At 51.1% G+C, this 22,796-nt stretch overlaps 1 protein-coding gene across 3 annotated transcripts in view; it reads right to left on the reverse strand.

Moving 5' to 3' along the window:
* Lgr6 (leucine rich repeat containing G protein-coupled receptor 6) overlaps nucleotides 1-22,796 on the reverse strand; it is a 115,166-nt gene that overhangs the window by 71,856 nt on the left and 20,514 nt on the right. For all 3 annotated transcript variants that reach the window (XM_074048635.1, XM_074048638.1, XM_074048634.1), the window contains exons 2-4: nucleotides 13,317-13,388; nucleotides 11,556-11,627; nucleotides 4,388-4,459 (exon numbers count right to left, since the gene is read on the reverse strand). In XM_074048635.1, the coding sequence (XP_073904736.1) occupies nucleotides 4,388-4,459; nucleotides 11,556-11,627; nucleotides 13,317-13,388 (216 nt within the window). The remainder of the gene's footprint in view (nucleotides 1-4,387; nucleotides 4,460-11,555; nucleotides 11,628-13,316; nucleotides 13,389-22,796) is intronic.

Genomic DNA, 22,796 nt, shown 5'->3' on the forward strand with positions numbered 1-22,796 from the left:
GAGGGCAGAGGTTATAAGCATGGTACTTTGGAGGCAGAGCTAACCAAAATTCCATTTCCACTCCTAGGTATGTGACTTCAAGGAAGTTACTTATCATCTCTGGCTTTAGTTGCCCTCCCTATAAAATCAATTTAATAAAAACTCCCTTGCAGGGTTTTCAGGATTAAATGAGACACACAACACACTTAGCATATTGAAAGATGCTAAGTGAGCCACCCCACGTCCCCAGCAGTTCCCCCATGCTCATGAGCACAGCTGCAGGCACCCACCCACTCACTAGGTTCCCCACCTCTTCCTAGGCAGGCAGCCAGGGTGTTTTAGATTGGCTGGCTGGATCCTCAGGGGTTGGGGTGCTTCTAACTTGGGCTTCAGTTTGGAATCTGGCATTGCTCTTGATGAATTTCCCCTGCTCCCCACAGGGTTGGCCAGTTTCATGCAACTGTCCTTTGTAATTAAGCGTTTCTCCCCTAGGGTGTCCAGGACTGGGTTGTTTTTCTGTTTTCTCCCCTTTATTCCTGCCACTGTGCTTTTCCGACTGTGCTCCTGGGACACTCAGCTGGAGCTTCCAGGCTCCAGCCTAGCCAGGCGCCCAGCTCCTTGTGAGCGTGGTTCTCTGCGTGCTGCCTCACCCCCACCCAGTTTCTATTTTCCCCCAGGCTCCACTGACTTCCCGTGGTTTCTCTTGGCCTGGGCTCAGGCCTGGCGTGACAGGTCTGGCGTAGCCCTCCTCCTCTCACATTGGTAGGGGAGGAAGCAAGTGCATGGGGTGGGGGTGGGGGGTAGTGCTGAGTAGCTGGGCTCCGCCAGCCCAGGTGCCAAGCCAAACAGTTCCTGTACCACGTCTGACTCAGTACCTGGGGCCTGGAATGCCAGGCCAGCTGTTGCATCATTCCCTACCCCAGCCCCATTCCAGAGGCCCCACACCTAACTTTGTGTGGTTCTAGCTGATAGAGGTAGGAACACAGGGCTGAGCCTTCCCCCAGGCTCCAAAAATGCCCACAAGAGTGTGTGCAGGGACCCTTCCTTCTGGTGCAAAGAACAGCCTTCTCCAGATGTACCTGGCCTGCTCCAGGGAGTACAGCCCAACCCTGGAGAAGCCCAGACTGTCTCCTTGATCAATTGACTTCTAACAGGAAGCAGGGAAGCAGGAGGGTTCCCTGATGTTGGCCATCAAAAGGTGGCCTCCTTCACAGCCTTTGGATGCCAATACCTGGGGATAGGCCCTCCCCCTCACCAGCTCTGACCTCGGAGAGCTCCTGAATTTGTCTGCCTCTGTCTCCTCACTTGGTAACAGAGAGGACAGTTCTTAAAGAGGGGTTTGCGAGGAGAAAGCCAGATGGTGCACATACGTCTCTGCAGAGTTGGCACAGAGGGTGCTCCAAACACTGTCCTTGGCTCCTGCTTCTCCTTTCAGCCTGGCAACTTGAGCCTGCTTTTACTGTCATTAAAATGGAGGGGCTTGGAATAGGTGAGGCAGCACCTCACCTCACTTTGAGGTCTCATGGTCTCTCCTTGAGCTCCCCCCAGCTTCCAAAAGGTCAGGATGTAATGCCTGCTATACAGAATCCTTGAGCTGGACTGTGCACCCACTCTGTCTCACACACACACACACACACACACACACATGCTTGCATACTAGTGTCCAGTGTCCAGCAGGCAGAGTGACCAACCTTCCACTTTGTCTGGGATGCTTGGTCACCCTCTGAGGTTCACTTTGTCTTTATACTCACCTGACCTAGTCTACATGAGCTCTTCCCAGGTGCTAGGCTATTGGTGACCAGAGTCTCCTACCCCAGTGTCAAAGTCAGAGAACTGAGTTTTAACTTGACTTCTCCTTTCTCTCTACTCCTACATCTGGCCAATACTACGAATAATAATAATAACCAAAGCAGTGCCAACAACTGGCACTGTTCTAAGTCTCTTCCGTACACTAACTCATTTCACACCACGCTGAGAAACATGAATTCCAGCACCACCTCCATTATGCTGCCAAGGGTAGGAGAAGAACCAACGTTTGCACCCAGGGAGTCTAATTCGAGGCACAGCTTCTTGATACATCTAGAGCCCAACAACATTTCTGTTTGCTGCTGTCCCTACCTTTCCTTCCACCACTGTCGTGCTTTCTGGGTTCAGGGGCCATTTCCCTAGCTCCCTGACCCAGGCTGCCCTCCATCACTGCTGTCAGAGGGTTGTTTCAGTGAGCCAAACTCTATCACATTGCTCTCCTGCTGAAAATCCTTCTAAGGCTCCCCACTGCCTTACCTTAACAAGGATTCCTGCCTACCCCTCAGGGATTATTGCTAATTCCAGATCTTTCTCCATCACTTCTCTTCCCAGACCCCAACACACACAGAGTTCAGCCCGCCTCCTTCCTTGCAAGTTCTCTAGAGCTCACTGGATTCCTTCTTACCTCTGCCTGCAATGTCATCTTCACTGATTGACATTTCCCAGTCCTTCAAGAGGTTCTACTGCCCCAGTCAAACCTCAAAAATACTTGTGAAATAAATGGCTCAATGGTCAGTTAGATGAATGCTACAACAGAATCACCACATGGCTGTGTGGTGCTGCTTTGCAAATCCCTCTCACATGTGTCAGCTATGCCATCTTCATGACAACCCTGGGAGGTGGACAGGGAAGATAATGACCCTCGCTTGGAGGGTGGAGAAATGGAAGCACAGAAGGTACAAGACATGACAGTTAGGGTCAGAGCCAAGACCTAAAGTCAGGTTTCCTGTCTTGTAGTCTGGTGCTCTTCTCACAGGCAAAATTTCCCCACCTGCCTCATGTTCTGAGCAGCAGAGAGTAAGCCCAGGGCTGGGGTGGGTTAATTATCTACTTTTCCAAGCTAGGCAGCTGTGCACTTCCCAGAAAGCATTGGGAGAAACTGCCTGTCCAAACCTACACTGAACCTACACTGAAAGCAAGACCTTCAGAAACCTTAAGCAAAAGGTGTGAGTCATATTTAAAAAAAATTAAAGACAACCTTAAAATAAGCATAAAGAAGTTCAGTGAGAGCCCAGTTTTTTCCCTATGAAGTCCTCTTTGATACTTTGGATGAAATGTCAAATCCCCCCCCTACACACACACCTCTTATTTTTGGCTGCCCCAGCTCTTTGCTGGAGTCCTAAGCAAATGTTTAGTCTGTCTGCCAGTGAGGAGCAAGCACGGACTTTCCTGGCTTTTCATCTCCTGACCATCGTCTCCTGGGGCACACTGGTTGCCTGGCCCTACCCAATGGTGAGGCTGGATGGAAGGAGAGAAGTGGCTAGGGTCCAAGGCCTAGACGTGCTGGGATGGTGGGTGGAAAGATGAGAGAATGAGGAAAGGTAGGCTCTGCTACTGGGGCCACTCAGGCAGCTGGAGGGAGGACATTGGGGTACAGACCCAGGGCAGGAAGGGAGGGGATGCCCAGGACAACTGTAGGGAAGGAAAGCTCTACCCATGGCAGGTATAACACAGCTAGCTAGTCAGGGCCCCCACTGCTGGGTCTCTATATTTAATGGTAGAATGGAGCCTGAACGTCTGTCAGCCATGGAGAAAAAAGCCACCTTTGCCTCCTCTTTCCTCCTTCCACTTGAGGAAGACAAGACAGTTTAGGGTTTTCTGACTTCCACATCCATGCATTGGGCAGGGCTGCAGCAGGACCCCCAGCCCTTGTCCTGTACACTACATGTGCCTCAGTTTCCCCCACTGGCTAAAGGCCATGTCTTGTGCTCCAACTTTGATTTCTCACAAATATCCATTCATCCCCAGCAGATATAGATGTACCTGAAAATTCAGTTGGGTTTCACAGACAAGTATGAGACGCCTGCCATGTTCCCAGCCCTGTGCTGTGCAACGTGTGAATGAAACCCAGCACCTGCCACAGATCTCCTCGGGGAGCTGGATCTGTCATAGGTGGCCCCTGAGTCCAGGATCACAGTTCCCCTCCCAGTTAGGGAAGTGGGTGTCTGAGCCTGGCCTCCCCTCCCCCCACAGAACCCTGGGGCAAGAACAGGCTAGATGGAGGCAGCCCCTTCCTGACGCTTCTTTGGGGCGGCCGTCTCCACCCTGCACTACCGGCTCTCATGGCATAATGCCAGTGGCCTCAGGACTGCTGCCCTGGTGGCCCTACCTAGGGAGGTCCCATTCCCACAGCCTCCAGGGGAGGCCTGCTTCCCCAAAACACACACCCAAGTACACACACACACACACACACACACACGCATACACACACACACTCTGACAACAATAAGGCACCCTGGAGAAACCAATGCCAAAAGCCTGGTTGACTGGAAAAGGGAGTGGGAGAGGGGCCTGCAGGAGAAGGGGGAGCCGAGGCAGGGGGCCTGGCTGTGACTCAGGCCCAGGAAGCTGGTGACTCCCAGGCTGGCCCTCAGTGACTCACAGTGACTGCAGGCTGGGCAGCTCCCACAGCGCCTCCGCAGGGATCCCTCCTAGCTGGTTGTTCTGCAGCATCCTGAAGGGGAGAGAAAGGCTGTAGGGACCATAGGCATATGTTCCAAGGAGGAGATCCTCCCTTGAGTCCCTTCCCCAAGCTAGACCCCTTCCTCTTGCCCCAGCTCCAGATCCCACAGAGGGCAGATACAGCCCCCTGCCCTGTTGGTGGGGGTACAGAGAGGTGAGAGGCCCATGGGGGGAAGTTGTCCCAGAGAGCCTTCTAGGATGAGACAGGAATGAGAAAGATGTTGAAGAGAAAGGGGAGAGATGGTTTGGGAAGCAGGGTAAATCAGAAGATAGGAGATTCTGCTGTAGCAGGCAGAATCACCACCACCACCACCACCACCACTTCAGTTTCCCTGTCCATTCAGCTGAGAGGCTAATGGTTTCTTTGTGGAAAGGGAGGACATAGATGAAGGTAAGGCTGTCATGGGTATCAGAGCCCCAGAAAAACATGCCTTCTTGGAGTCCTTGTCTATGGAAGAATTTATGGCACCCAAGAGCAACACATCTGCCAATTATAGTGACCCAATCCATTATAAGCACAAAGAAATGAAACGCCAACCAGTGATAGTCCATTCACTAGGCTACCCTCCTGGAACTGGCCTCAGGATGGCTCCATAGACAGGAGCCCTGGAGTCCATTGGGGACCTGAGAGCTCATGGAAGGGAAGGAACAGGGGATTGGGGTGCCTCTCCAGAGGGCACCTGACATCAGTGGACTCCACGCATCGGAGGGGGCCCTGAGGCAGTCCTGAGCAAGGTGCCTGGCCCTAAGGGAGATACTGAGTATAGAAAGAGGAGGAATGTCCTTAGGTAGCAGTTGCCAGCTGGACATCCTTTACCCCTAGGCGATAGATCCAGAATAAGGAGAAAAGGGGCACGTGGAAACTTGAGAAATATCGAGGGAGGCAGGAGAGCAAGGGAGCCCCTGCTCCCAGACTGCTGCAAGCACCTTGTCCAGGCCAGAGCCATATGCACTGACAGGCTTGCCTCACCAGCTAGCCATGCTAGAGGGAAGGGATGAGCGCCCAGTGAGTCCCTACTATGTGCCTGGTAGCACTGAGGGCTTCATTTTTCCCTCTACAGTGACAGTATTGTTGACCATCACTCAGAGGGGGAGGCTGAAGTTGAAAGAGTTCTAACCTTTCCTAAGATCACCCAGGTGATGCCAAACTTCAGGAAAAGTACTCCTTCCCTGACCTTCAGTGTAGTGACAGCAACAACTCATGTGCCAACCCCACTCTTGGGGTTTTGCAGGTATTCACCTAAACTTGTCCTGTGGCAGCTCCACCAGGAGGGATTATGCTTATCCTTGTTTTGAGGTCACATGGCTGGTAAGTGACAGGGTTGGGGTTTGGACCCAGAGTGTTGGGATCCCTAGTCTGGACACTACACAGCACATCTCAAATGGCAAGGTGACCACAGGGGTCAGAAAATAAATGCTGAGAGGTAAGGTGACAAGCCTGATAGTTATCAATTGCCTTCTATGTGACTCGGTCAGAGTTACACCTGATATTTACCCTGACCTCCTCTTATGTGGATATGAGAAAATCCCAATGTAAACCAAAGTTTACCAAAGTGGTACCATGAGAACAGGCTGCTAGGCCCTCTGTGGGCACAGAGCAGGGAGGGGGTAAGAGGAACCCCATGTGGAAGCAAAGGTGAAGGAGAGAGAACAAAGGTAGACTGGGGGCGGGTGGCCAAGTTGCAGGGTGGAACAGAACCCAAGGCTCTGAGTCCTGCAGGGTGCAGCCCCTTTCCTGCACACTGTGATCCTGAAGGTCTCCTAGCCTCCTGGCCCATCTAGTCCAGCCTCAACATAGTATAAGAGGGACCTTTCCAATGACAGCATTTTGCTTCATGGGTGGAATTTAAACCTGTGCTTCTCTACCTTCTAAACTACAGTGTCCTATGTGGAGGCTCTGACATCAGAAGCCCAGCTCTGCATCCGAACTTCTACCTTCTGCAGCTGTGTGACAGGTACTAAAACTCCAAGGGCCTTAGTTTCCTCACCCATGAATTGGTGATAAGGAGGCTGATCTCATGCACTGACCAAATAAAATGGCCCCCGTAAAGCACTTAGAGCAGTCACACACAGAAAAGCTCCTGACACCCTGGCTGAGAGCATTAGTGTTATTACTGTCTGTGGTTCACTTGAATAAGTCACTCAACCTCTCTGGGCCACAATTCCCTCAACTTTCAAAGGAAGAGACTTGCAAAAGATGGGTAAAACTTCCTTTAGTTGTAGCATCCAACGATTCAATCTCACATAATCCCACATGAAGAAGTAGTGTGCCAACCAGAGGAAATGATCTCCTCACTAGGCTGCCCTCCTGGAACTGGGCCCCTGCCACAAGACCCCAGGACGGCTCCACAGGAAGAACCCTGGAGCTCCTTGGGAACCTGGGAAGCCCATGCTCAGGGGAGAGGTTAAGAGTATACTGAAAGAGAGTCTTCTAATTCCTCTGTCCTGCTTTGCCACTTCCATCCTTCCAGCCATCCTGACTTCTAACAGGTGAGCAGTTCTTCACTCTGACCTCAGTAGACTGTCTACATTCTTTCACAGACACCTCAGCATACTTGGAGCAAGGATACAGGGAAAAATGATGGTGAGGAAGCAGGGAGTCACAGGCTGCTCGTGCCTCCTCACAGGACCCCGTCCCTCCAACGGTCTGGAGGCTACATCTAGTCACTGCACAGGTGAGCCCCATCTCCAATGCACTTCCACCTGCATCACCTCCTAAGACCCTCCTACCCCAGAGAGATCTAGAAAGATCTCTGGTTCAGCATGGCCATTGGCTTTGGCCCTGACCTGCTCCTCTTTTTGTTCCCAGCCATCCTTCCTTTATTGAAGCAGTTGGGTCATAAGGGTGAAGAACCGTTGAAAGGGAGAAGCCCTTTGTTTTCCAGAATGAGGAAATGGAGACTCAGAGAGGGAGGTGACTTGCCTTGAGTTACAAAGGAAATCAATGGCAGAGTTGGGACCAGGATCCAAGTCCTGTTCTAGGCTTTTGTGCTCACATTCCCTCCCTCTCTTGCTGACCTGCTCCTGCCTGGCGAAGCAGAGTGGATTAAATCCAGCAGTCTCAGTCTTGACTGGATGCTAGAATCACCTGGGAAATATTCAGGCCTGAAACAGCCCACTGAAAGCTCTGGGTCAGAGTCTCTGGGGGAGGAACATTAGACATCGCTGGTTTACAGGCTCCCAGGGGACTCTAAATAGCAATGCATCCAGAAGAAGTCTATCCTTGGCCCCCTTCCCTGCTCATACACATGAAGCCTGCACAGGACATGTCTCTCTGACCAAAGAGGCATGGGGCTGGGGGGCAAGACCCATGAGCTCCATAGCCAGAAGGTAACAGAGAGGCGGACCCACCAGTGGTTTCCAAAGGCCCTTCCCTTGGTTCTGTGGAGATGTTTTAGGATTATTGGATGGGTGGGAGAAGCAGAGCCTGGAGCCCACCCATCCTCTGCACTAATTAGCTACAGTCTCTTACAAAAGGGTCAGAGAGAGAAACACGCCCCCCCCCCTTTATTTCATCCTTTACTTCTAGGAGGGTGAGAGGGAAGCAGAGCGTCCCTCAGGGACTTGAAGGCGCAGCTCAGAGAATGGACCTGGACACAGAGAACAGGAAAAGCTACGGTCTCTAGTATGGAAAGAGGCTCTTATGCCAATGGCTGGCGCTACTGATTCATCTGTTTTATGTATTGGGACTTCTGTACATGGCATTTTTGTCTTAAGTTTCTTTGGGGGGTGCTGGGATGTAACCAAGGGACTTGTGCATACTAAGCAAGCACTCTATCTCTGAGCTACACACCTACCCTCAACTCTCCTATTTTAATGATGAGAAAACTCTGCATCTCAGAGAAAGGAAATCTAAAGGTCCCCCTGACAGCTATTCTGGTAAGGCCTTGAGTCTGGCCTCAAGTCTTCCTGCTGCACATGACACCTCTTCCTGACATCCAGTCCCTTGAAAGGACGAAGGCAGCAGGTACAGAAATGGCTCAAAGGATGTTGCTGGGCTCTGGGCAGCTTCCTCTCATGAGACAGGCTGGCAAGGCTGGCAGAGCCCAGCAATTCCCAGTGACTTCTGGTCCAGGTATGGCTGCTGTCAGCCTGTTAAAGAGAAATAGTCAGTGTCCACCTGAGATGGCTCCATACAGTGTGAAGAAGGAGGGCTGTGTTAAAGGGTACACAGGGACATTCCTTGGTATTGGGCCTGAGAAATAGTCACTCCTTCCTGGTCCTCTGTAGCCTCCTGCCAGGGCTTCAGCCATGATGGCCCCACAGGGGAACAATGAACTACTCTTCAAGAGCCTTTTACTTTACCAAGATGGCACAAGCCAGGAATTCTCAGTCACAGACTCCAGGGGTTCCTGGCTCTGCCTAAGAGCAGGCAATTGGGGAAACCTCCTATCCAGTCTCCTAGAAGGAGCAAGGGGAGGCAAATCCTTGAACTGCCAGCCTATGGCCCATATCTGGGTCAGATGAGAGGCAACCAAGGCCCAACAAGAGCCAATGTAGAAAGGGCCTCACTGTCATGACACAGAGAGGCCACAGGCCCTGGCTGGCCTGCCAAGGCAGGGAGAGGACCAAGGCCAGGCCTAGCTCTCTGTCTGAGAGGGCAACTCTGGAGAAAGCAGTCGATGAGAGAAGACAGGCTGGGGACAATGTAGATAAAGAAACACCCAGGGGCCCAAAGACACACACATGCACCCTCAGGTTGGGGGGTCAGGATGCTGAAGCTCTGCCCACAGCTGTCCCTGTGCCCTGCAAAGGTCCCCAGGGAAGACCCTCAGAGGTTCAGGCATTGTACTATGGGTCTGAGCAGGAGGAGCAATGGCTTCCATTAGGAAGCCATTCCAGTGGTGAGCATAGCCTTCGCAGCTCTGCGGGACAGACGGGAGTGCCAGAGAGGCTGGAAACTCCTTGCAGGGTGGCTCTCTCCATCTGTGCCTGGCCAGAGCCCATAGAGGAGGTGGTCAGGGCAGGAGTGTAGCAGTGGGACACAAGAGAGGGTCTTGGCTACAGTCTCTCAGGAAAGAGTCAGAGAGGTGACCCCTTTATTTCATCCTTTGCCTATAGGAGGACAAGAAGGAGGAGAGGTGTCCCCAGGCACAGCCAGGCCTCAGACAAAGGAAGACATAACTCAGAGAAGGGTCCTGGGCACAGAGAAGGCTGAGGAGAGCGATGGTCTCCCGCCAAAAGAAGACTCATGTCAGTGGCATGCTCTCCTGTTTTATTTCTCTTGCAGGTCCGAAAAGTAAGCAACGCAAGGACCTGCAACAAGGGAAGGGACGTTGTACTCAGATGCATGTGCTGTCCTGCTCTGAAGCACTGGGAGTGGGGGATGGAGCCCCCAGCCCACCCACTGCCCTCTGGCAGCAGAGGGCTGCCGTGAAGAGACTATGGTGGGCAAAGTGGGGTTACTGGCAAAGGGGAGGCTTCTCTGGGTTGCTCTGCTCACTCTGCCCAGGCGCCACTAGTGGGAAGGGGGCGGGTGGCCTGCGGTTTCTCCCAGGCTTTGATTTATTGCCTAATGCACGCAGAGAAGAAAGAGAAGGCTCATCTCTAAGCCGGAGTCTTAGGAACGGGACGTGAGTCTCACATCTTCTGAAGGCCCAAACACAACCTTGCTCTCTAATCCGGCTACAGGTCTGAGCCTGCCACTGGGCACAGACATGCCACCAAACAGGCCGCCTGTACCGTGTGTCTGGTGCAGGATGCCTCCCTGGCCCCCTAGGGCAGCAGTGTTTATGGGGAGCAAGACAGAGAGGGAATAGGAGAAGTGACAGGCAGGGAGCAGAGGGGCAGAGAGAGGGAGAGCCAGGTCTGACACAGAGAGGAGAAGGAGGGGGAGACAAGGACACTGAGGATGGGGCAGACACAGGAGGGACTCCTGGCAAAGCAGAGTGAAGGAAGGATGAAGTCACAGCAACCTGGGAATCACATGAGAGGCAGATGGGGAGAGGGGTTTGGGGCCAGAAGTGGGACCAACAACATGGGAAAAGGAGAACGAGCTTAGATGTTGACTGTCTGGTAGCCTGAAGGTCATGGACTAAGGGAGTAGGGCCACTGCTAGTCCACAAGCCATTCTGAGAAAATTAGAAAAAGATAAGACTCTTTCTGGGTGGATGCAGCCCCAGGACACGGCACAGAACTGGACTTCAGTCCCTTCTTATTTCCTCAGCCAGATGTTCTTGTGCAGTCAACAGCTAGTTCAGCTGTACAAAGAAGACCACAAGTATAGTCAGGACTGAGCAACAGAGCTGGGGAACGCACCATCACTTTAGGAAAGCCCCCAAATGTTCATTCTATTGTTTAAGGATCAGCCCCCAAGATTCTTGTTTTCTTCCTGAACTAGTCCCTGCAGTGATGACTTCTCCAAGAATCTCTCCTTTGAACTCTGGGCATCCATGCCCTCCCATCTCCTTCCACCCTCATCCACCATAAGGGCCGTGGGGATGGCCATCTTAGTTGAGACAAGGAGAGTCATGAATTGGGATGAGAGGAGATGGTAGTTTAGTCTTCTCTTCTTTAAAATGGGCCTCTAGTTCGATGGTGAGGTAGAATATCAGCAGGTCCTCTGTAGCCCTCACTTTCTTTTGCTTTAAAGAATGGACTAGCAGGAGGCATCCGCGTCTGAAGAGGGAGATGTGCTCACAGTGGGAATGGACTTGGGGCCGGAGGCATAGAAACTAAGGTTGCACTTCAAGAAGAAAGATGGACTGAAGCTCCATTTGGACTCTGCAGAGACAGCCTTAGGCCTCACTGGCCAGGGAGGCCACAGGGAGCACCTGGGTCTGAACTGGGAGCACCTGGTCTCTAACTGATGGTCATTCTTCACAGGACAAGACAAGTAAACTGAGATGCCCTTTTTCCGTCCAGGGTTGCCATACACATCAGGCACAATTAAATGCTTGTTTACAGATCATAAAGTTTTTACAGACAAGAGCAAAGCAAGGAAATGAAAATAACAAGTGAAATTAAAAGAGGAGATAAGGAAATGAGAAACAAATTAGGACCAAACTAAGACTCAGGTTACAGAGCTTCGGTTCAACCGCAATTCTGTGTTGCGCCTTTAAGGAAAAATGGGGTTGACCTTTACTTACAGGATTTTCAGGCTGTAGAGACCAGAGAATGCTTGTCCGGGGATGTGTGAGAGATGGTTCCCAGAGAGACGCCTGGAAATCAGAAGCAAAGTCAGTGATGTTGGCTGACACTCATTGGTTTGTCTTGAGACATGAGAGGGACAAAGGTGAGATGTCCACCATTTATTAATATTTATAATTCCCTTAATTCTTCACATGCATCAAGTCAAACCTCACAGTAACCCTGTAAGGCACCTATTACATGGTGAGTACCCCTTATTTGAAATGTTTGGGACCAGAAGTGTTTTAGATCTCCGATTTTTGGGCATTTTGGGGTATTTCTGTATTCATAATGAGCTATCTTGGGGATGGGATGCAATTATATACATGGGCTGAAAGTCATTTCATATAATAATTTGTTGGTTTGTTGGGTTTTAGTGCTGGGTGTGGAACCCAGGACCTTGCACCTGCTAAGCACATGCTCTCTGCGACTGAGCCACAGCTCCAGGCCTTCAAGAATGTCAGTGCTCCTGGGTTTTGACTGTCAGCTATCTAGCACATGAGTAAGGTGCAGAATTGTCCACTTATGGTGTCATGTCAGAGCTCAAAAAGTTTCAGATTTCAGATTTTTGGACTCAGGAGGCTCAACCTGTATTACCCCCTCATTTCAGATGAGGAAACTGGGGCTAAGAGAGACCAAGTTGCTTCCTTTAGAGCCCGCTGGGTAGTCAGTGGTGGAGCATAGCTTCATCCCCGTATCTCACTAACTGCCCTCCCCAGTGCTGCCTCCTTTCCTGGGCTAGCCCTGCCTCATCCTCCCCAGTGTTAGGGTTACAGTCTTGCACCATGATGCCCAGCTCAGAAGCTAGTTTTAAAAACTATTATCCAGTGGAGAGGATGAGCTCAATGGTAGAGCTAGCATGTGTGAAGCTCTGGGTTCTATCCGTAGCATGGGGGAAAAAAATCTCTAATAAAAGTCTCATTGTTGACATTTGTTCTTTTAAAAAAAAAAATGACAGTGAGAAGGCATTGTGATATCTGAAGTGTCCGAACTTGGGTTCTGTAGATGGGTGTGTGCTGTGAATGGGTACTTTAGGTGGGAACTTTAAAATGGGTGCAGTTCCCTCTCAGGTTGCGGGAGATGGAAAGTCAGACTTAAACTCTCAGGTTGTGCCCCCTGTCACCTGCCCTGAGTGCCTTGGCCATGGGGAAGGACTAACAAGGGAAGATGCTGTGGAGGAAGGGAGCCTTGTCATTGAGGGAGGTGAGGGTCAAAGGAGTACACCCTTCAGGCTGTGGGGAGCCACAGAAGGCTCCAGAGCTGGTGAGGTGCCTTTATACTATATGTAAAGTATATTGGAATGGAGGTAGGAGATCTGTCACTTAGGAGGCAGGTTCACCCCCAGATGTGGAGGGATGTCTCAGGCAGCACTGATATGATAGACACAAAGGGGAGAGGTGGGTGATGTCCGAGAACAAGCACCAGGTCCTAGGGAATGGCTGGACACAGGAGATGACAGTAGCTCAAAGGTACCTCCTATGGACATGAAGAGGGAAAGTTGCAGAGAGGTATTGGTTTCAGAGAGGAACTGATGCCAGGTTTGGACCTCCTTTACCGTGGATTCATATGTGAGGCAGATCCCGGCTGAAGACACACTTCCCAGGCCTTTCTTTCCCTCTAGCTCCACCGTGCCCTGGGGAGTCCTGGTTTCTGTAGCTGGTGGAGGCAACCAGAGTTCCCCCTCCCCCTCCTAGACCCTCAACCATGGACCATTGACTCACAGCTCCTCCAGGAAGCGCAGGTGGCGGAAGAGGCCCGGCTGAAGTTCGGTAAGATTGTTCATGCTCAGGTCTCTGAGTGGAGATAAAATGGGAAGGGGCCATGAGCCGTCCATTTGTGGCATTCCGAGCTGCCCAGCTCCAGCCCCCTCAGGGGACCCCAGAGCTTTCCACAGTTCCTCACTCTCCCACAGTGCACTCCTAACCCCACAGCCAGTCTGGCAGTAATGGCTATGATCTCTGTAAGAGTGAGGAGCAGGGCCGTAACCAGGCCTCCAGGGGTCACTCTGTATGGTCTCCCATTGTCCCCTCTGCCTTTCACACTTCCTTTGCTGGGGTTCTCCTGGGACCTGCTGTGGTTAAGGCTATTCAGAAAATGACTTCTCTGCAAAAGGAGGAGATAGAGAAAAGCACATAGAATTTCAGAGCAGGAAGGCAGGGGTCCCTAATGTATTTAACACCTCCTCCACTCTTTTTACTGGATCTAAAGTCCTGGATATCTGCCATTCTGACCTGCTCTGGGCCCCCCACCCTAGACCCATCATGGGGGTCACCCTTTCACTGAGTCCCAGAGCGATGTGGTTTTGCTGCTCCCTGAGGTCTCTGACAGTCTCCTTCCTCTTTGCTTAGCCTTCCCCACTCACTCCTAGTGTCCTGTCTTTCTCCAGTAAGAGGACATGACCTCTTGGCACATCCCAAGAGATGCCTAGGTTCCTGAGTGGGTGGATGTGAAGATCTGGTCCCTCCATGAACTCATGATCTAGATCATTCTAAGCCTCCCATGTTACCTAAGAGACCTAGTGAAGGGTTTTAGTGTCACTGTCTCCCAAGATGCCCTCATACAAAATCATCATGACATTTACAGAGGTTCACTTTGTGCCAGGTACCAGCTAACCTTTATCTAAAAGAATGCCATTGAATCCTCACAACCACCACTGCAGATGAGTTGCCATTCACACTCAAGAAAACAAAGAAAAGAGCTTTGAGTTTCGGAATCAAAAGGCCCTGAGATCAAATCTCTCCTCCAGATACCCATCAGACTCCTGACCACTAATTACCCTCCTGTCCTCATCCATAAAAATGGAACACCAGCATTCTGGAGATTGAGGCAGGAAGAGCTTGAGTTCAAGGCCAGCCTGTCTCAAACCAAACTAAACAAAACCACAAAAACAAAAGAAAGAATCAACGCCAGGCTAGAAAGTTCCTTGCAAGGATTAAGTGAGCTAATGTTTACAGACTTAGTACGTACACAATAAATATTTGCCTTTTTTCTTCCATCTTTCCCTCAGTGTCCTGTGAGCAAGAGTCCCAACCCCACAGACCTGGAGGGAAGGTGGGGAGGAGTTGGTGAACTTGGTTTGAAGGTCCTGTCCCATCTTAGCATTTTCTTAGTTTGTGCCTGGATGAGCAGTGATGTCTGAGACAGCATGTGTGTGCCCAAAACATTTGGGTTCCATTCCACTTCAAACTTCTACCAGCTGGTTCTTGCCTCTGCTTGCTCCTCCCTGGGGGTACCAAGGTGGGTGCCGAGCAGACCACCATGTTGCTAGGCAGCACCCACAGACCTTCCTGCAATTCCTCCCTCCCCAAGGAGGGCACCATCACCTTCCAACCTCAGAGTCTCCACTTCTCCCTAGAAGTGCCTTTGCTTTGTGTGTGTGCTCAGAAAGGCAGGCTGGGAATGGTAGGGAACGTGTGCTGGGAGCCCAGTTCTGATCTATAAAAAGACTGTTTAGTCTCAAATGTTTTATCTTTGATAAAACTCAGGCTCTGGACTCCATGTCCTCTGAGGAAGGAAGACAGTCCATGCAGGGTTGATCCAAGAAACTACTTCAACCCTGAGCTTAGGGGCTGCTTCTTGTCTGGCCCCATCCCTGCTGCAAACAGAAGGGCCACCTGGGGCCTGCCCTGGCTAGGGCAGACTCAGCAGAGGCCATAGCTGGTGAGCTGATGGTCACAGAAGGCAGGAGAGAGGTGGAATTAAGAGAAGTTGTTTGATTTCGGCCAGCGTTCTGTCCTGAGGATGTTCCCAGGCTCCATCCCCTAGCCTCAGGTTATGGCTGACACTGACATGTGAAGATGCCCCTGGACAGCGGCAGGGGGCAGTGGGGCGATGACCACAGAAGCCCAGGTTGCAGATCCTGGGTCTGTTGGGATTCCTTCCCTTTGAGTCCCAGACCTGGCTCATCCTCAGCAAAGCAGGAGGTGCGAGGTGCGGTGAAAATGATTACCTCTAAATATTTACCCTGTGCATTTCTGGATGTGCCCGGACAGGCAGGAGCGGGAGTTCAAGGAGCACTCAGGACATGTGACTTGGGCTTCATCACTCAGCTGTCCCTCCAGGGGCCGCATGCGGAGCTCTGATGTAGCTCCATGCCCCCCACCTACCCCCTCCACCCCACCACCCTGACTAGCTGCCTCATTGTTCTCCCTGGGGAGAAGGGGCTGCACCCCCACTGGCCGCCCCCACATCCTGCCCAAGACGGCTCAGTAGAGGGGCCGGGGTGGGGTGAGGATTTCAAATGTTTGGGTGGGGGGAGCACCATTCAGGCCTGGCTCTCTCACAAAAGGAGAAGAGGTGAGGCTTGTGCCAGGGGAAGGGGAAGGAAGAGGAATGTGAGAGCTGGAAGAGGGAGGCAAAGTGGAGATTTCAAAGCCCAGATCCTCCACGCTGATGCCATAAGCCCTAGGGATGGCTAAGGGCCCTGGCAAGAGGCACCGGGCCCTGCACAGGGACAGGGAGGGAATCGAAACTCCCAGCACAGAGGTTGTCCTATCAAGCTGGTATTCCAACCTACAACTGTCCTGGGCGTCCAACTGTCCAACCCAGAGGACACTGCTCAGACATTTGGACCATAACTGAACCCACGGGGAAATCAGAGAGCACCCTGACCCTTGGATGCCTGGGGTTTGGTTGTGGCTGCATCAGCTTGGCCATAAGACCTTGGGTACAGGACAGAGTTGTGTGCTGGGATACGTGAGATCCTGGGAGATTCGTGAGATCCTGGATGTGCTTGTCTGGAGGGGTGCTGGGCAAGCACATGTAACGGTACACATGCATGTCTGTACATGCTGGACTGTGAAGAAGGCCCAGTGTTTCCTAAAGCATCCACCTGTTATAGACAGAAGCACTGTGGGAGAAATAAGGAGTCTCCAGAGGTCTTGTCCTTTAGGTCAGAAAACCTTTGTTTGGCTGTGTGACCTTGGACAACCCTGGCTTCTTCTCTTGGCCTCTGTCTCCCCTGTAATCTGTCTCTGAGCCCAGCTAGAACAGATGGTCCAGTGATGCTGTTTTGCAGTCTTGCCTATGACTGAATTGGATACCCAAAACCTGGATGCAAACTCTGCTCCATTACTATTCACTACACACATACTGCTCTCCAGGGGTGGCTTCAGAGCAGGTAAGCTGTGCACCTGTGCAAAGACAAAGGACTCCACACTCTGAAGGGCTCAGGTTCAATTCTCTGCTGTTGCCATTTTGAAATTCTTAGTAAGTCTGAGACAAGAGGAATTACATTATAATCTTGTACTGGGCTGCCTTAAGCACCTTCTCTTGATTGAAAAGCAGGAAGATGGGAGGAAGCCTTCTTTCCAGCAGTCCTCAGGATACCCAGAGGGGCCATGTGTCCTCTCGACTGGACACAGCCTCGATGGGGGGTGGGCAGAGGGTGAGGGTGTTGATGGTGAGGCTGGCAGGAGGGAAAGAGGGGGGCAGAGATGAGAAGGGCAGCCCTGGGCATGGGAAGTGGAGTTTCTGGCTGCACATTAGGAAAATGTTCTCAGAGCTTCATCCTGTGAGGCAACCAGACCACCCAAGGAAGCTGGGTGAGGCGGTGTCACCATGGAGACAGGGAACAGGTTTGATAAGAGGGAGGATGCTGGGGAGCTGAGGGGGCAGAGAGGGGCAAAACCACACTGGAGGGTGTGGGAATAGGAGCCACTCCCCCAGGCAGCCTGGCTGAGACCCAAGGCCCATGGGGGACTGGGTCTGTTTGAATTTTTCCTATGGGAGGAAGAAACAGGGAAGGGCAAGTCCCTGGGTTTGTCTGGGATAGGGCTGGAAAGACGACCCCCACGTGGGAGAAGAGGCCCACAACCCAGGGCCCTCCATTTCCACTGCCTCTGCTGTGAACTTGGGAGCCCATCTCTGCAGCCAGTTATATTATTTTATTTTTGTTGAATATTTAAGGTGTACAGCCTGATGATTTGCTATGTATACACATCGTGAATCAAGTGCTACCATCAGTTCACATGTCTTTACCTCACTGGTCACTTTTTTTTTTTGGTCAGAACACAGACTCTACCTTCACGAAAGGCCAGTTAGCATGCAGGAGATGAGGCTCTGCTCAGTAGCCACCTCCTCTGCCTCCCCAGGCAAACTGGGCCACATCCTCTGAATCTCCACAGCACTTTCTACACAGCTGACAATGATCACGGAGCTCTTGCTGCATGCCTAGTACCATGCCTGCCTTTACATTGTCTCAGAACAACACTAATTGGCTAGGGTGACCCTCGTCCTGTCATTTCACTTCTCTAAACCTCCATGTGCTCATCTGTAAGGGAACATAATAATGGCCATTACAAGACAAGAGATGTAGGGGAAGGTACATGCATTACTAAATGTAAAACACAGTGCTTAATAAATAGGCCTTATTATTAATATCATAGCCATCTAACTGAACCATAATTATTAGTATATAATGACACATCTGATTAGGTGCTTTTTTGGGGGGAGGGGAAATAGGGTCTCATTATGTACCCAGACTATCCTCAAATTCTCCATCTTCCTGCCTCAGCCTCCTGAGTGCTGAATTACAGGTGTGCATCACCTGAAATCAGCTTGATTACTTGCTTCTTCGAGGCGAGGCCTTAATCCTGATCATCTGTGAATCTCGAGGTCTATCAGAGTGCCTGGGTGTTCAGCCATCACTCAAGTAAATGTGCTGGGGGTGTGGCTCAGTGGTACAGCACTTGCCTGGCATCTTTGTTCAATCTCCAGCACCAAGGAAAAAAAGAAAGAGCAAACCAAATAAATGCACTACAGGTATAGATAGATGTCAGGCATAACCTCAATAAAGACCAATCAGTGGTTCCAAGTTGGTATACATCATTGATGGCTGTTGCTGACCGGGCTCGCTGGTGATGTTCTGGTACTTTGGCATTCTCTAGAGAGGTAAAAATGTAGTTCTCTTCCAAGGAATCCTTCAAGAACCCACAGTCAGCCATCAGGTTTCTTCTGATCTCTGGATAGGACCAGATGGGCCGCCATTAACAACCTTCAGCTGCAGCCTTTCCATGAGATCTAGGCTGAGCTGAACAGACATCTCTTGACACACCAGTGTAGAAAAAGTCCAAGGAGGGGGCGTTCCTCTGACCACCAAGGGCCAGTAGACCAGCTGGCTGCCACAGAGACCATCTGATGCCCAGAAAACACTTGCCAAATTCCTCTGTCACCAGTAGAAGCAGGTGACAGGGTAGAGCGGAACGAATACAGAATTTAGAGTCAGGGCCCCTGGTTCAGTTAAGCCAATGTCAAGGTCCCTTCCAGCCTCAAAGATTATTATGTCGTTCTGCCATTGGCTGCTGTGTTGCCCAGTGCATTTACAGTGTTGCTGGGAGGACTGTTTACTAACAAAGTAACAACACCCCCCCACATATGTGCTCTGTTTTGTGGTTTGCAAAAACCGCTCCTATAGCCACACTCTGGTTTAATTTCTGGACTGAGTGTACACAAGAAACTCAGGAAGGAGAAAGAGCCAACAGGGAAGGCATTCTGGGGAAGAAATGAGGGTGGGGTGTGTGTAAGAGATACCAGCAGCTCAGAGAACTGAGTCCAGCAAGCACCCTTGTGGGTATCATTAACCAGACAGGTCTTCACTGGGCAGGACCATCCCTCTCACTTCAGGGCCTGTAGCATCCTAGGCCTTGCTTATTGATGCTGGCAACATCTCCTGGTTATTGTGACCACCAAAAACACCTTATGCATATAGCTCAATGGTAAAGCACTGCATAGCAGCTAAAGGACCTTGGGTCCATTCCTGGCACCACAAAAAAGATGAATACAAATTAAAAATAAAAACAACATCTCATGCTTTTGCAAACACCACCTCTTTGGCAGGTACTTTACCAACACTCCTTCAATGTACTAGTGTAAAAACAAATCCAGAGAGGAACAGAGAATCTAAGTTCACACAGCAAGTTAATGGCAGAGTGGGAATTATATTTTGATCTCCTGAAGTCCCGAAGGATCTCTAGTTTTCTCCTCTCTCTACTCTATTCCCTGACATAACAACCTGCTGTCAGAGATAAGTAGGACATCAGTGATCTTCTCTGAAATTCCAAACACACAAGTTGACACAAAGTTCTCTCGAATTTTTGCAGTTATTATAAATTTCCAAACAAGGGAATATGCTTCAATCTAGAAAAAGTGTATTTCTCTCCATGCACATAAGAACATAAACTATTCTCTTGGGCTTTGCACAAACTCCTGTGCGAGAACACTCTAGTTTTAAATAAAAAGGCTATTTGCTTTATTTTGTCATTTCTTGGCTCCCTTGTTGGTCACAAGAATGTCTCCCCGCCTGCCTGGAGTGGCAGGAGAGCTTGTGACGGGAAAACTGGAGGGGTCAGGGGCAGAAGAGAGAGGCTAGATGGGTGGGCAGGATGGAGGGGCCTGGAGTTGGGAGAGAGAGTCCCTTGTTGGTTGCCAGGCAAAGGCAAGGTTTGTGTGAATCAGACTGAACATGAGAGAAGCTGGAAAGTCACAGTGTCACCAGGTGACCCAATTACCCAGGTAGAGCTGGCATAAAGGCAGGGGAAAGAAACATTCCTAAAAGTCAGGTGAGAGAAAAGATAAGTCAGGATTTATTTTTTTAACTCTGGTTAAAAGACCTTGGGAATGTTGCATCTGGGTCTCCTCAGAGTCTGCAGGCAGAGAAAGGATGCCAGGGAGAGACCAGGAGTGTCCCCCACATACTCAAAAATGCTAGGTTTAGGAAATCATGGTTTGGCACCATGGAACCAACTTTGCTCCTAAATTTTTTTCTTTTTTTTTGAAACTGGATTTCCCTATGTACTAGGCATGGTAATCCCAGCACTCCTGAGAAGCTGAGGCAGGAGGATTGCAAGTTTGAGGCCAGCCTGGGCTACACAGGGAGACCCTATCAAAAAAAGAGGGGGTGGGGGAAGAAAAGAAAGAGAGAGGAGGAAGGGAAGGAAAGGGAAAGGGGAAGGGGAGCGGGAAGGGGATGGGAAAGGAAGGGAAGGGAAGGGAAGGGAAGGGGAGAAAAGCAAAGCAAAAGTTCATCTAACAGCAAGCCAAGGACATGAACACTTGGGCAAACTGAAGCAAAGGAGACTGGGTTCAGGCCTGATCCTGACTCTGGACGCCTGAGAGGAATTACTGGGAGAGAGCCAGGCTCAGCCAAGGATGAGGGGTCATCTCTGGCTTCGCTGGGTGAAGCTGCTAAGCTGGAGTGGTACACAGTGCCCTGACTCCCAGACAGAAGTGCTATAGTGGATCAGATGAAAGGGGCCACTCCTGCCCCTAGTCATGACCCTCAGAGAGCCTGTGGGAGCTGTCCTCCAGCCATGCACAGAGCCAGGCAAAACACCATGGCATAGAGACTGCATAAAGCCTGAGTGCATGTCTCTTCGGGTCCTTCCTGCTTGTCCTGCCACCCACAGACACAGGAGTTAAGGGACCCAGGTCTCCCCGGCCAGCTAGGGCCACAGTGTGACCTGAGAATGGCCCACAAACCTGAAGGGTCAGAGTCTCTGGGGAGCAATGAAGCCATGGGGAGTGCTCTGGGCTCCCTCCCCTCTCTGCCTCCTCTCTGGGTGGAAATACTGGCCTCTGCTGCCCAACCAGGGAGCCACTAACTAGCCAAGTGCAACTCCTTAAGTTTAAATTCATGAAATTTTCAGTACCTCAGCTGCACTGGCCACATTTCAAGGCCCAGTAGCCACACATGGCCAGCGGGGACTGCACTGGACAGGCACAGATCTAGAACATGCTACAATCACAGGACATTCCACTGGACAGCCTTGGTACCGCCTCTTCAATCAGACTGACCTGAGACTGCCTCCCAGCTCTGGCACTTTCTGGCTGTGGGACCTTGTGCAAGTTATTTTGCCTCTCTTTGCCTTCCCTTTCCCACTGGTGCAGCATTTATGCAGTGAGAGCACATGGTACAAAACCAACAAATACTACACGTGAGCTTCATGGCCCAACTCTACTGTTCACCAAGGCCCAACTCAAAGGCCTTACCTTCAGGAAGCCTCCAACCTTTGACCATGCATTTCATCACACAGCCACTGTCCAGTCAATAAGCATTTAATAAGCGCCTACTCCATACCAGGCACTGTGCTAGGTGATGGAGTCTAGCACAAAATCCTCAAAGAGCCAAATCCAGTAGCGATAATTACAAGAAAGTGGACAATTACAAGTGCTAGGCCTGGGACTTGAGTGTCAGAGGGCTATCTCAGACTAATCCTTGTGGCCTTTTGACTCTGATCCCTGAGGGTTCAGTCACAAATTCAGGCCACAGGACCCTGTCCTCAGTTACAAACTGTCATCTTGGGGGAGTGCTCAAATGGGAGAGCACCTGCCTAGCAAGTTCAAAGCCTTGAGTTCAAACCCCAGTATCAGCTCACATACAAACTGTTATCTCCTAGCCTCAGATGGATCCTCCATGTGGCTGGTTTCCCGGCATAGTGTGGGAGCTCCTCCCAATTATCTGTCCTTACCACAAACACAGACCATTTTTTACACAGTCACAGAGGAGTGGGCACCCCACATGGGGACCCTGGCCAGAGGGACTGAAGAGGTAAGGCAGATCTGACACAGGAGGGAATCAAAACAAACCCAGCAAAACCCAGCAGTGGCCATTCCAGGTGCATTGGAGGACCTGCCAAGTTTGGGTCACTTCTGACTCACCAGGTTTCTTCCAGTCTTTATTCTGATCTCTGAGCTCCATCTAAAAGGACACCATTTCTGGTGCAGAGGTGTGCGTGTGCACAACTGTCTGCCCTACCAGTCTGCAAGCCCTTAGGATGACTGCAACACCTGTCAGCCCAAAACTCCCCAAGGATAAGAACTCCCTTAATCCTCAATCTGGGGAATCCCTGCACTCTGGGCCAGGGCCCCAGAGAGGGCTGGGTGGAGTAGGAGCAGTGCATACAGGTGGGAAGGAGCAGGAGCAGGGCAGCACAGAGCAGAGGGTGGAGTCAGACCAGAGCTCTGAGCTTGTTTGTTTAGCTGAGGTCCTGTCCTGTCTCCTTTATTCCCCACATAAACAGGCAGGGTGTGTCTTGGGTGGGGAACTGGAGAAAACCCCCTCCATTCAGAGTCTCCCCTCCCATCCCAGACAGAAGCTTCCCTTATACCCACAGCCTCTTCCCCTTCCCATCCCAGCAACCACCCACCATGTCCCCACACAGGCACTGAGGGGCACTGAGGAGTAGCACCAAGACACCCAGCCA

This window comes from Castor canadensis, chromosome 11 (genome assembly GCF_047511655.1).
Source record: "Castor canadensis chromosome 11, mCasCan1.hap1v2, whole genome shotgun sequence".
NCBI lineage: Eukaryota > Metazoa > Chordata > Mammalia > Rodentia > Castoridae > Castor > Castor canadensis.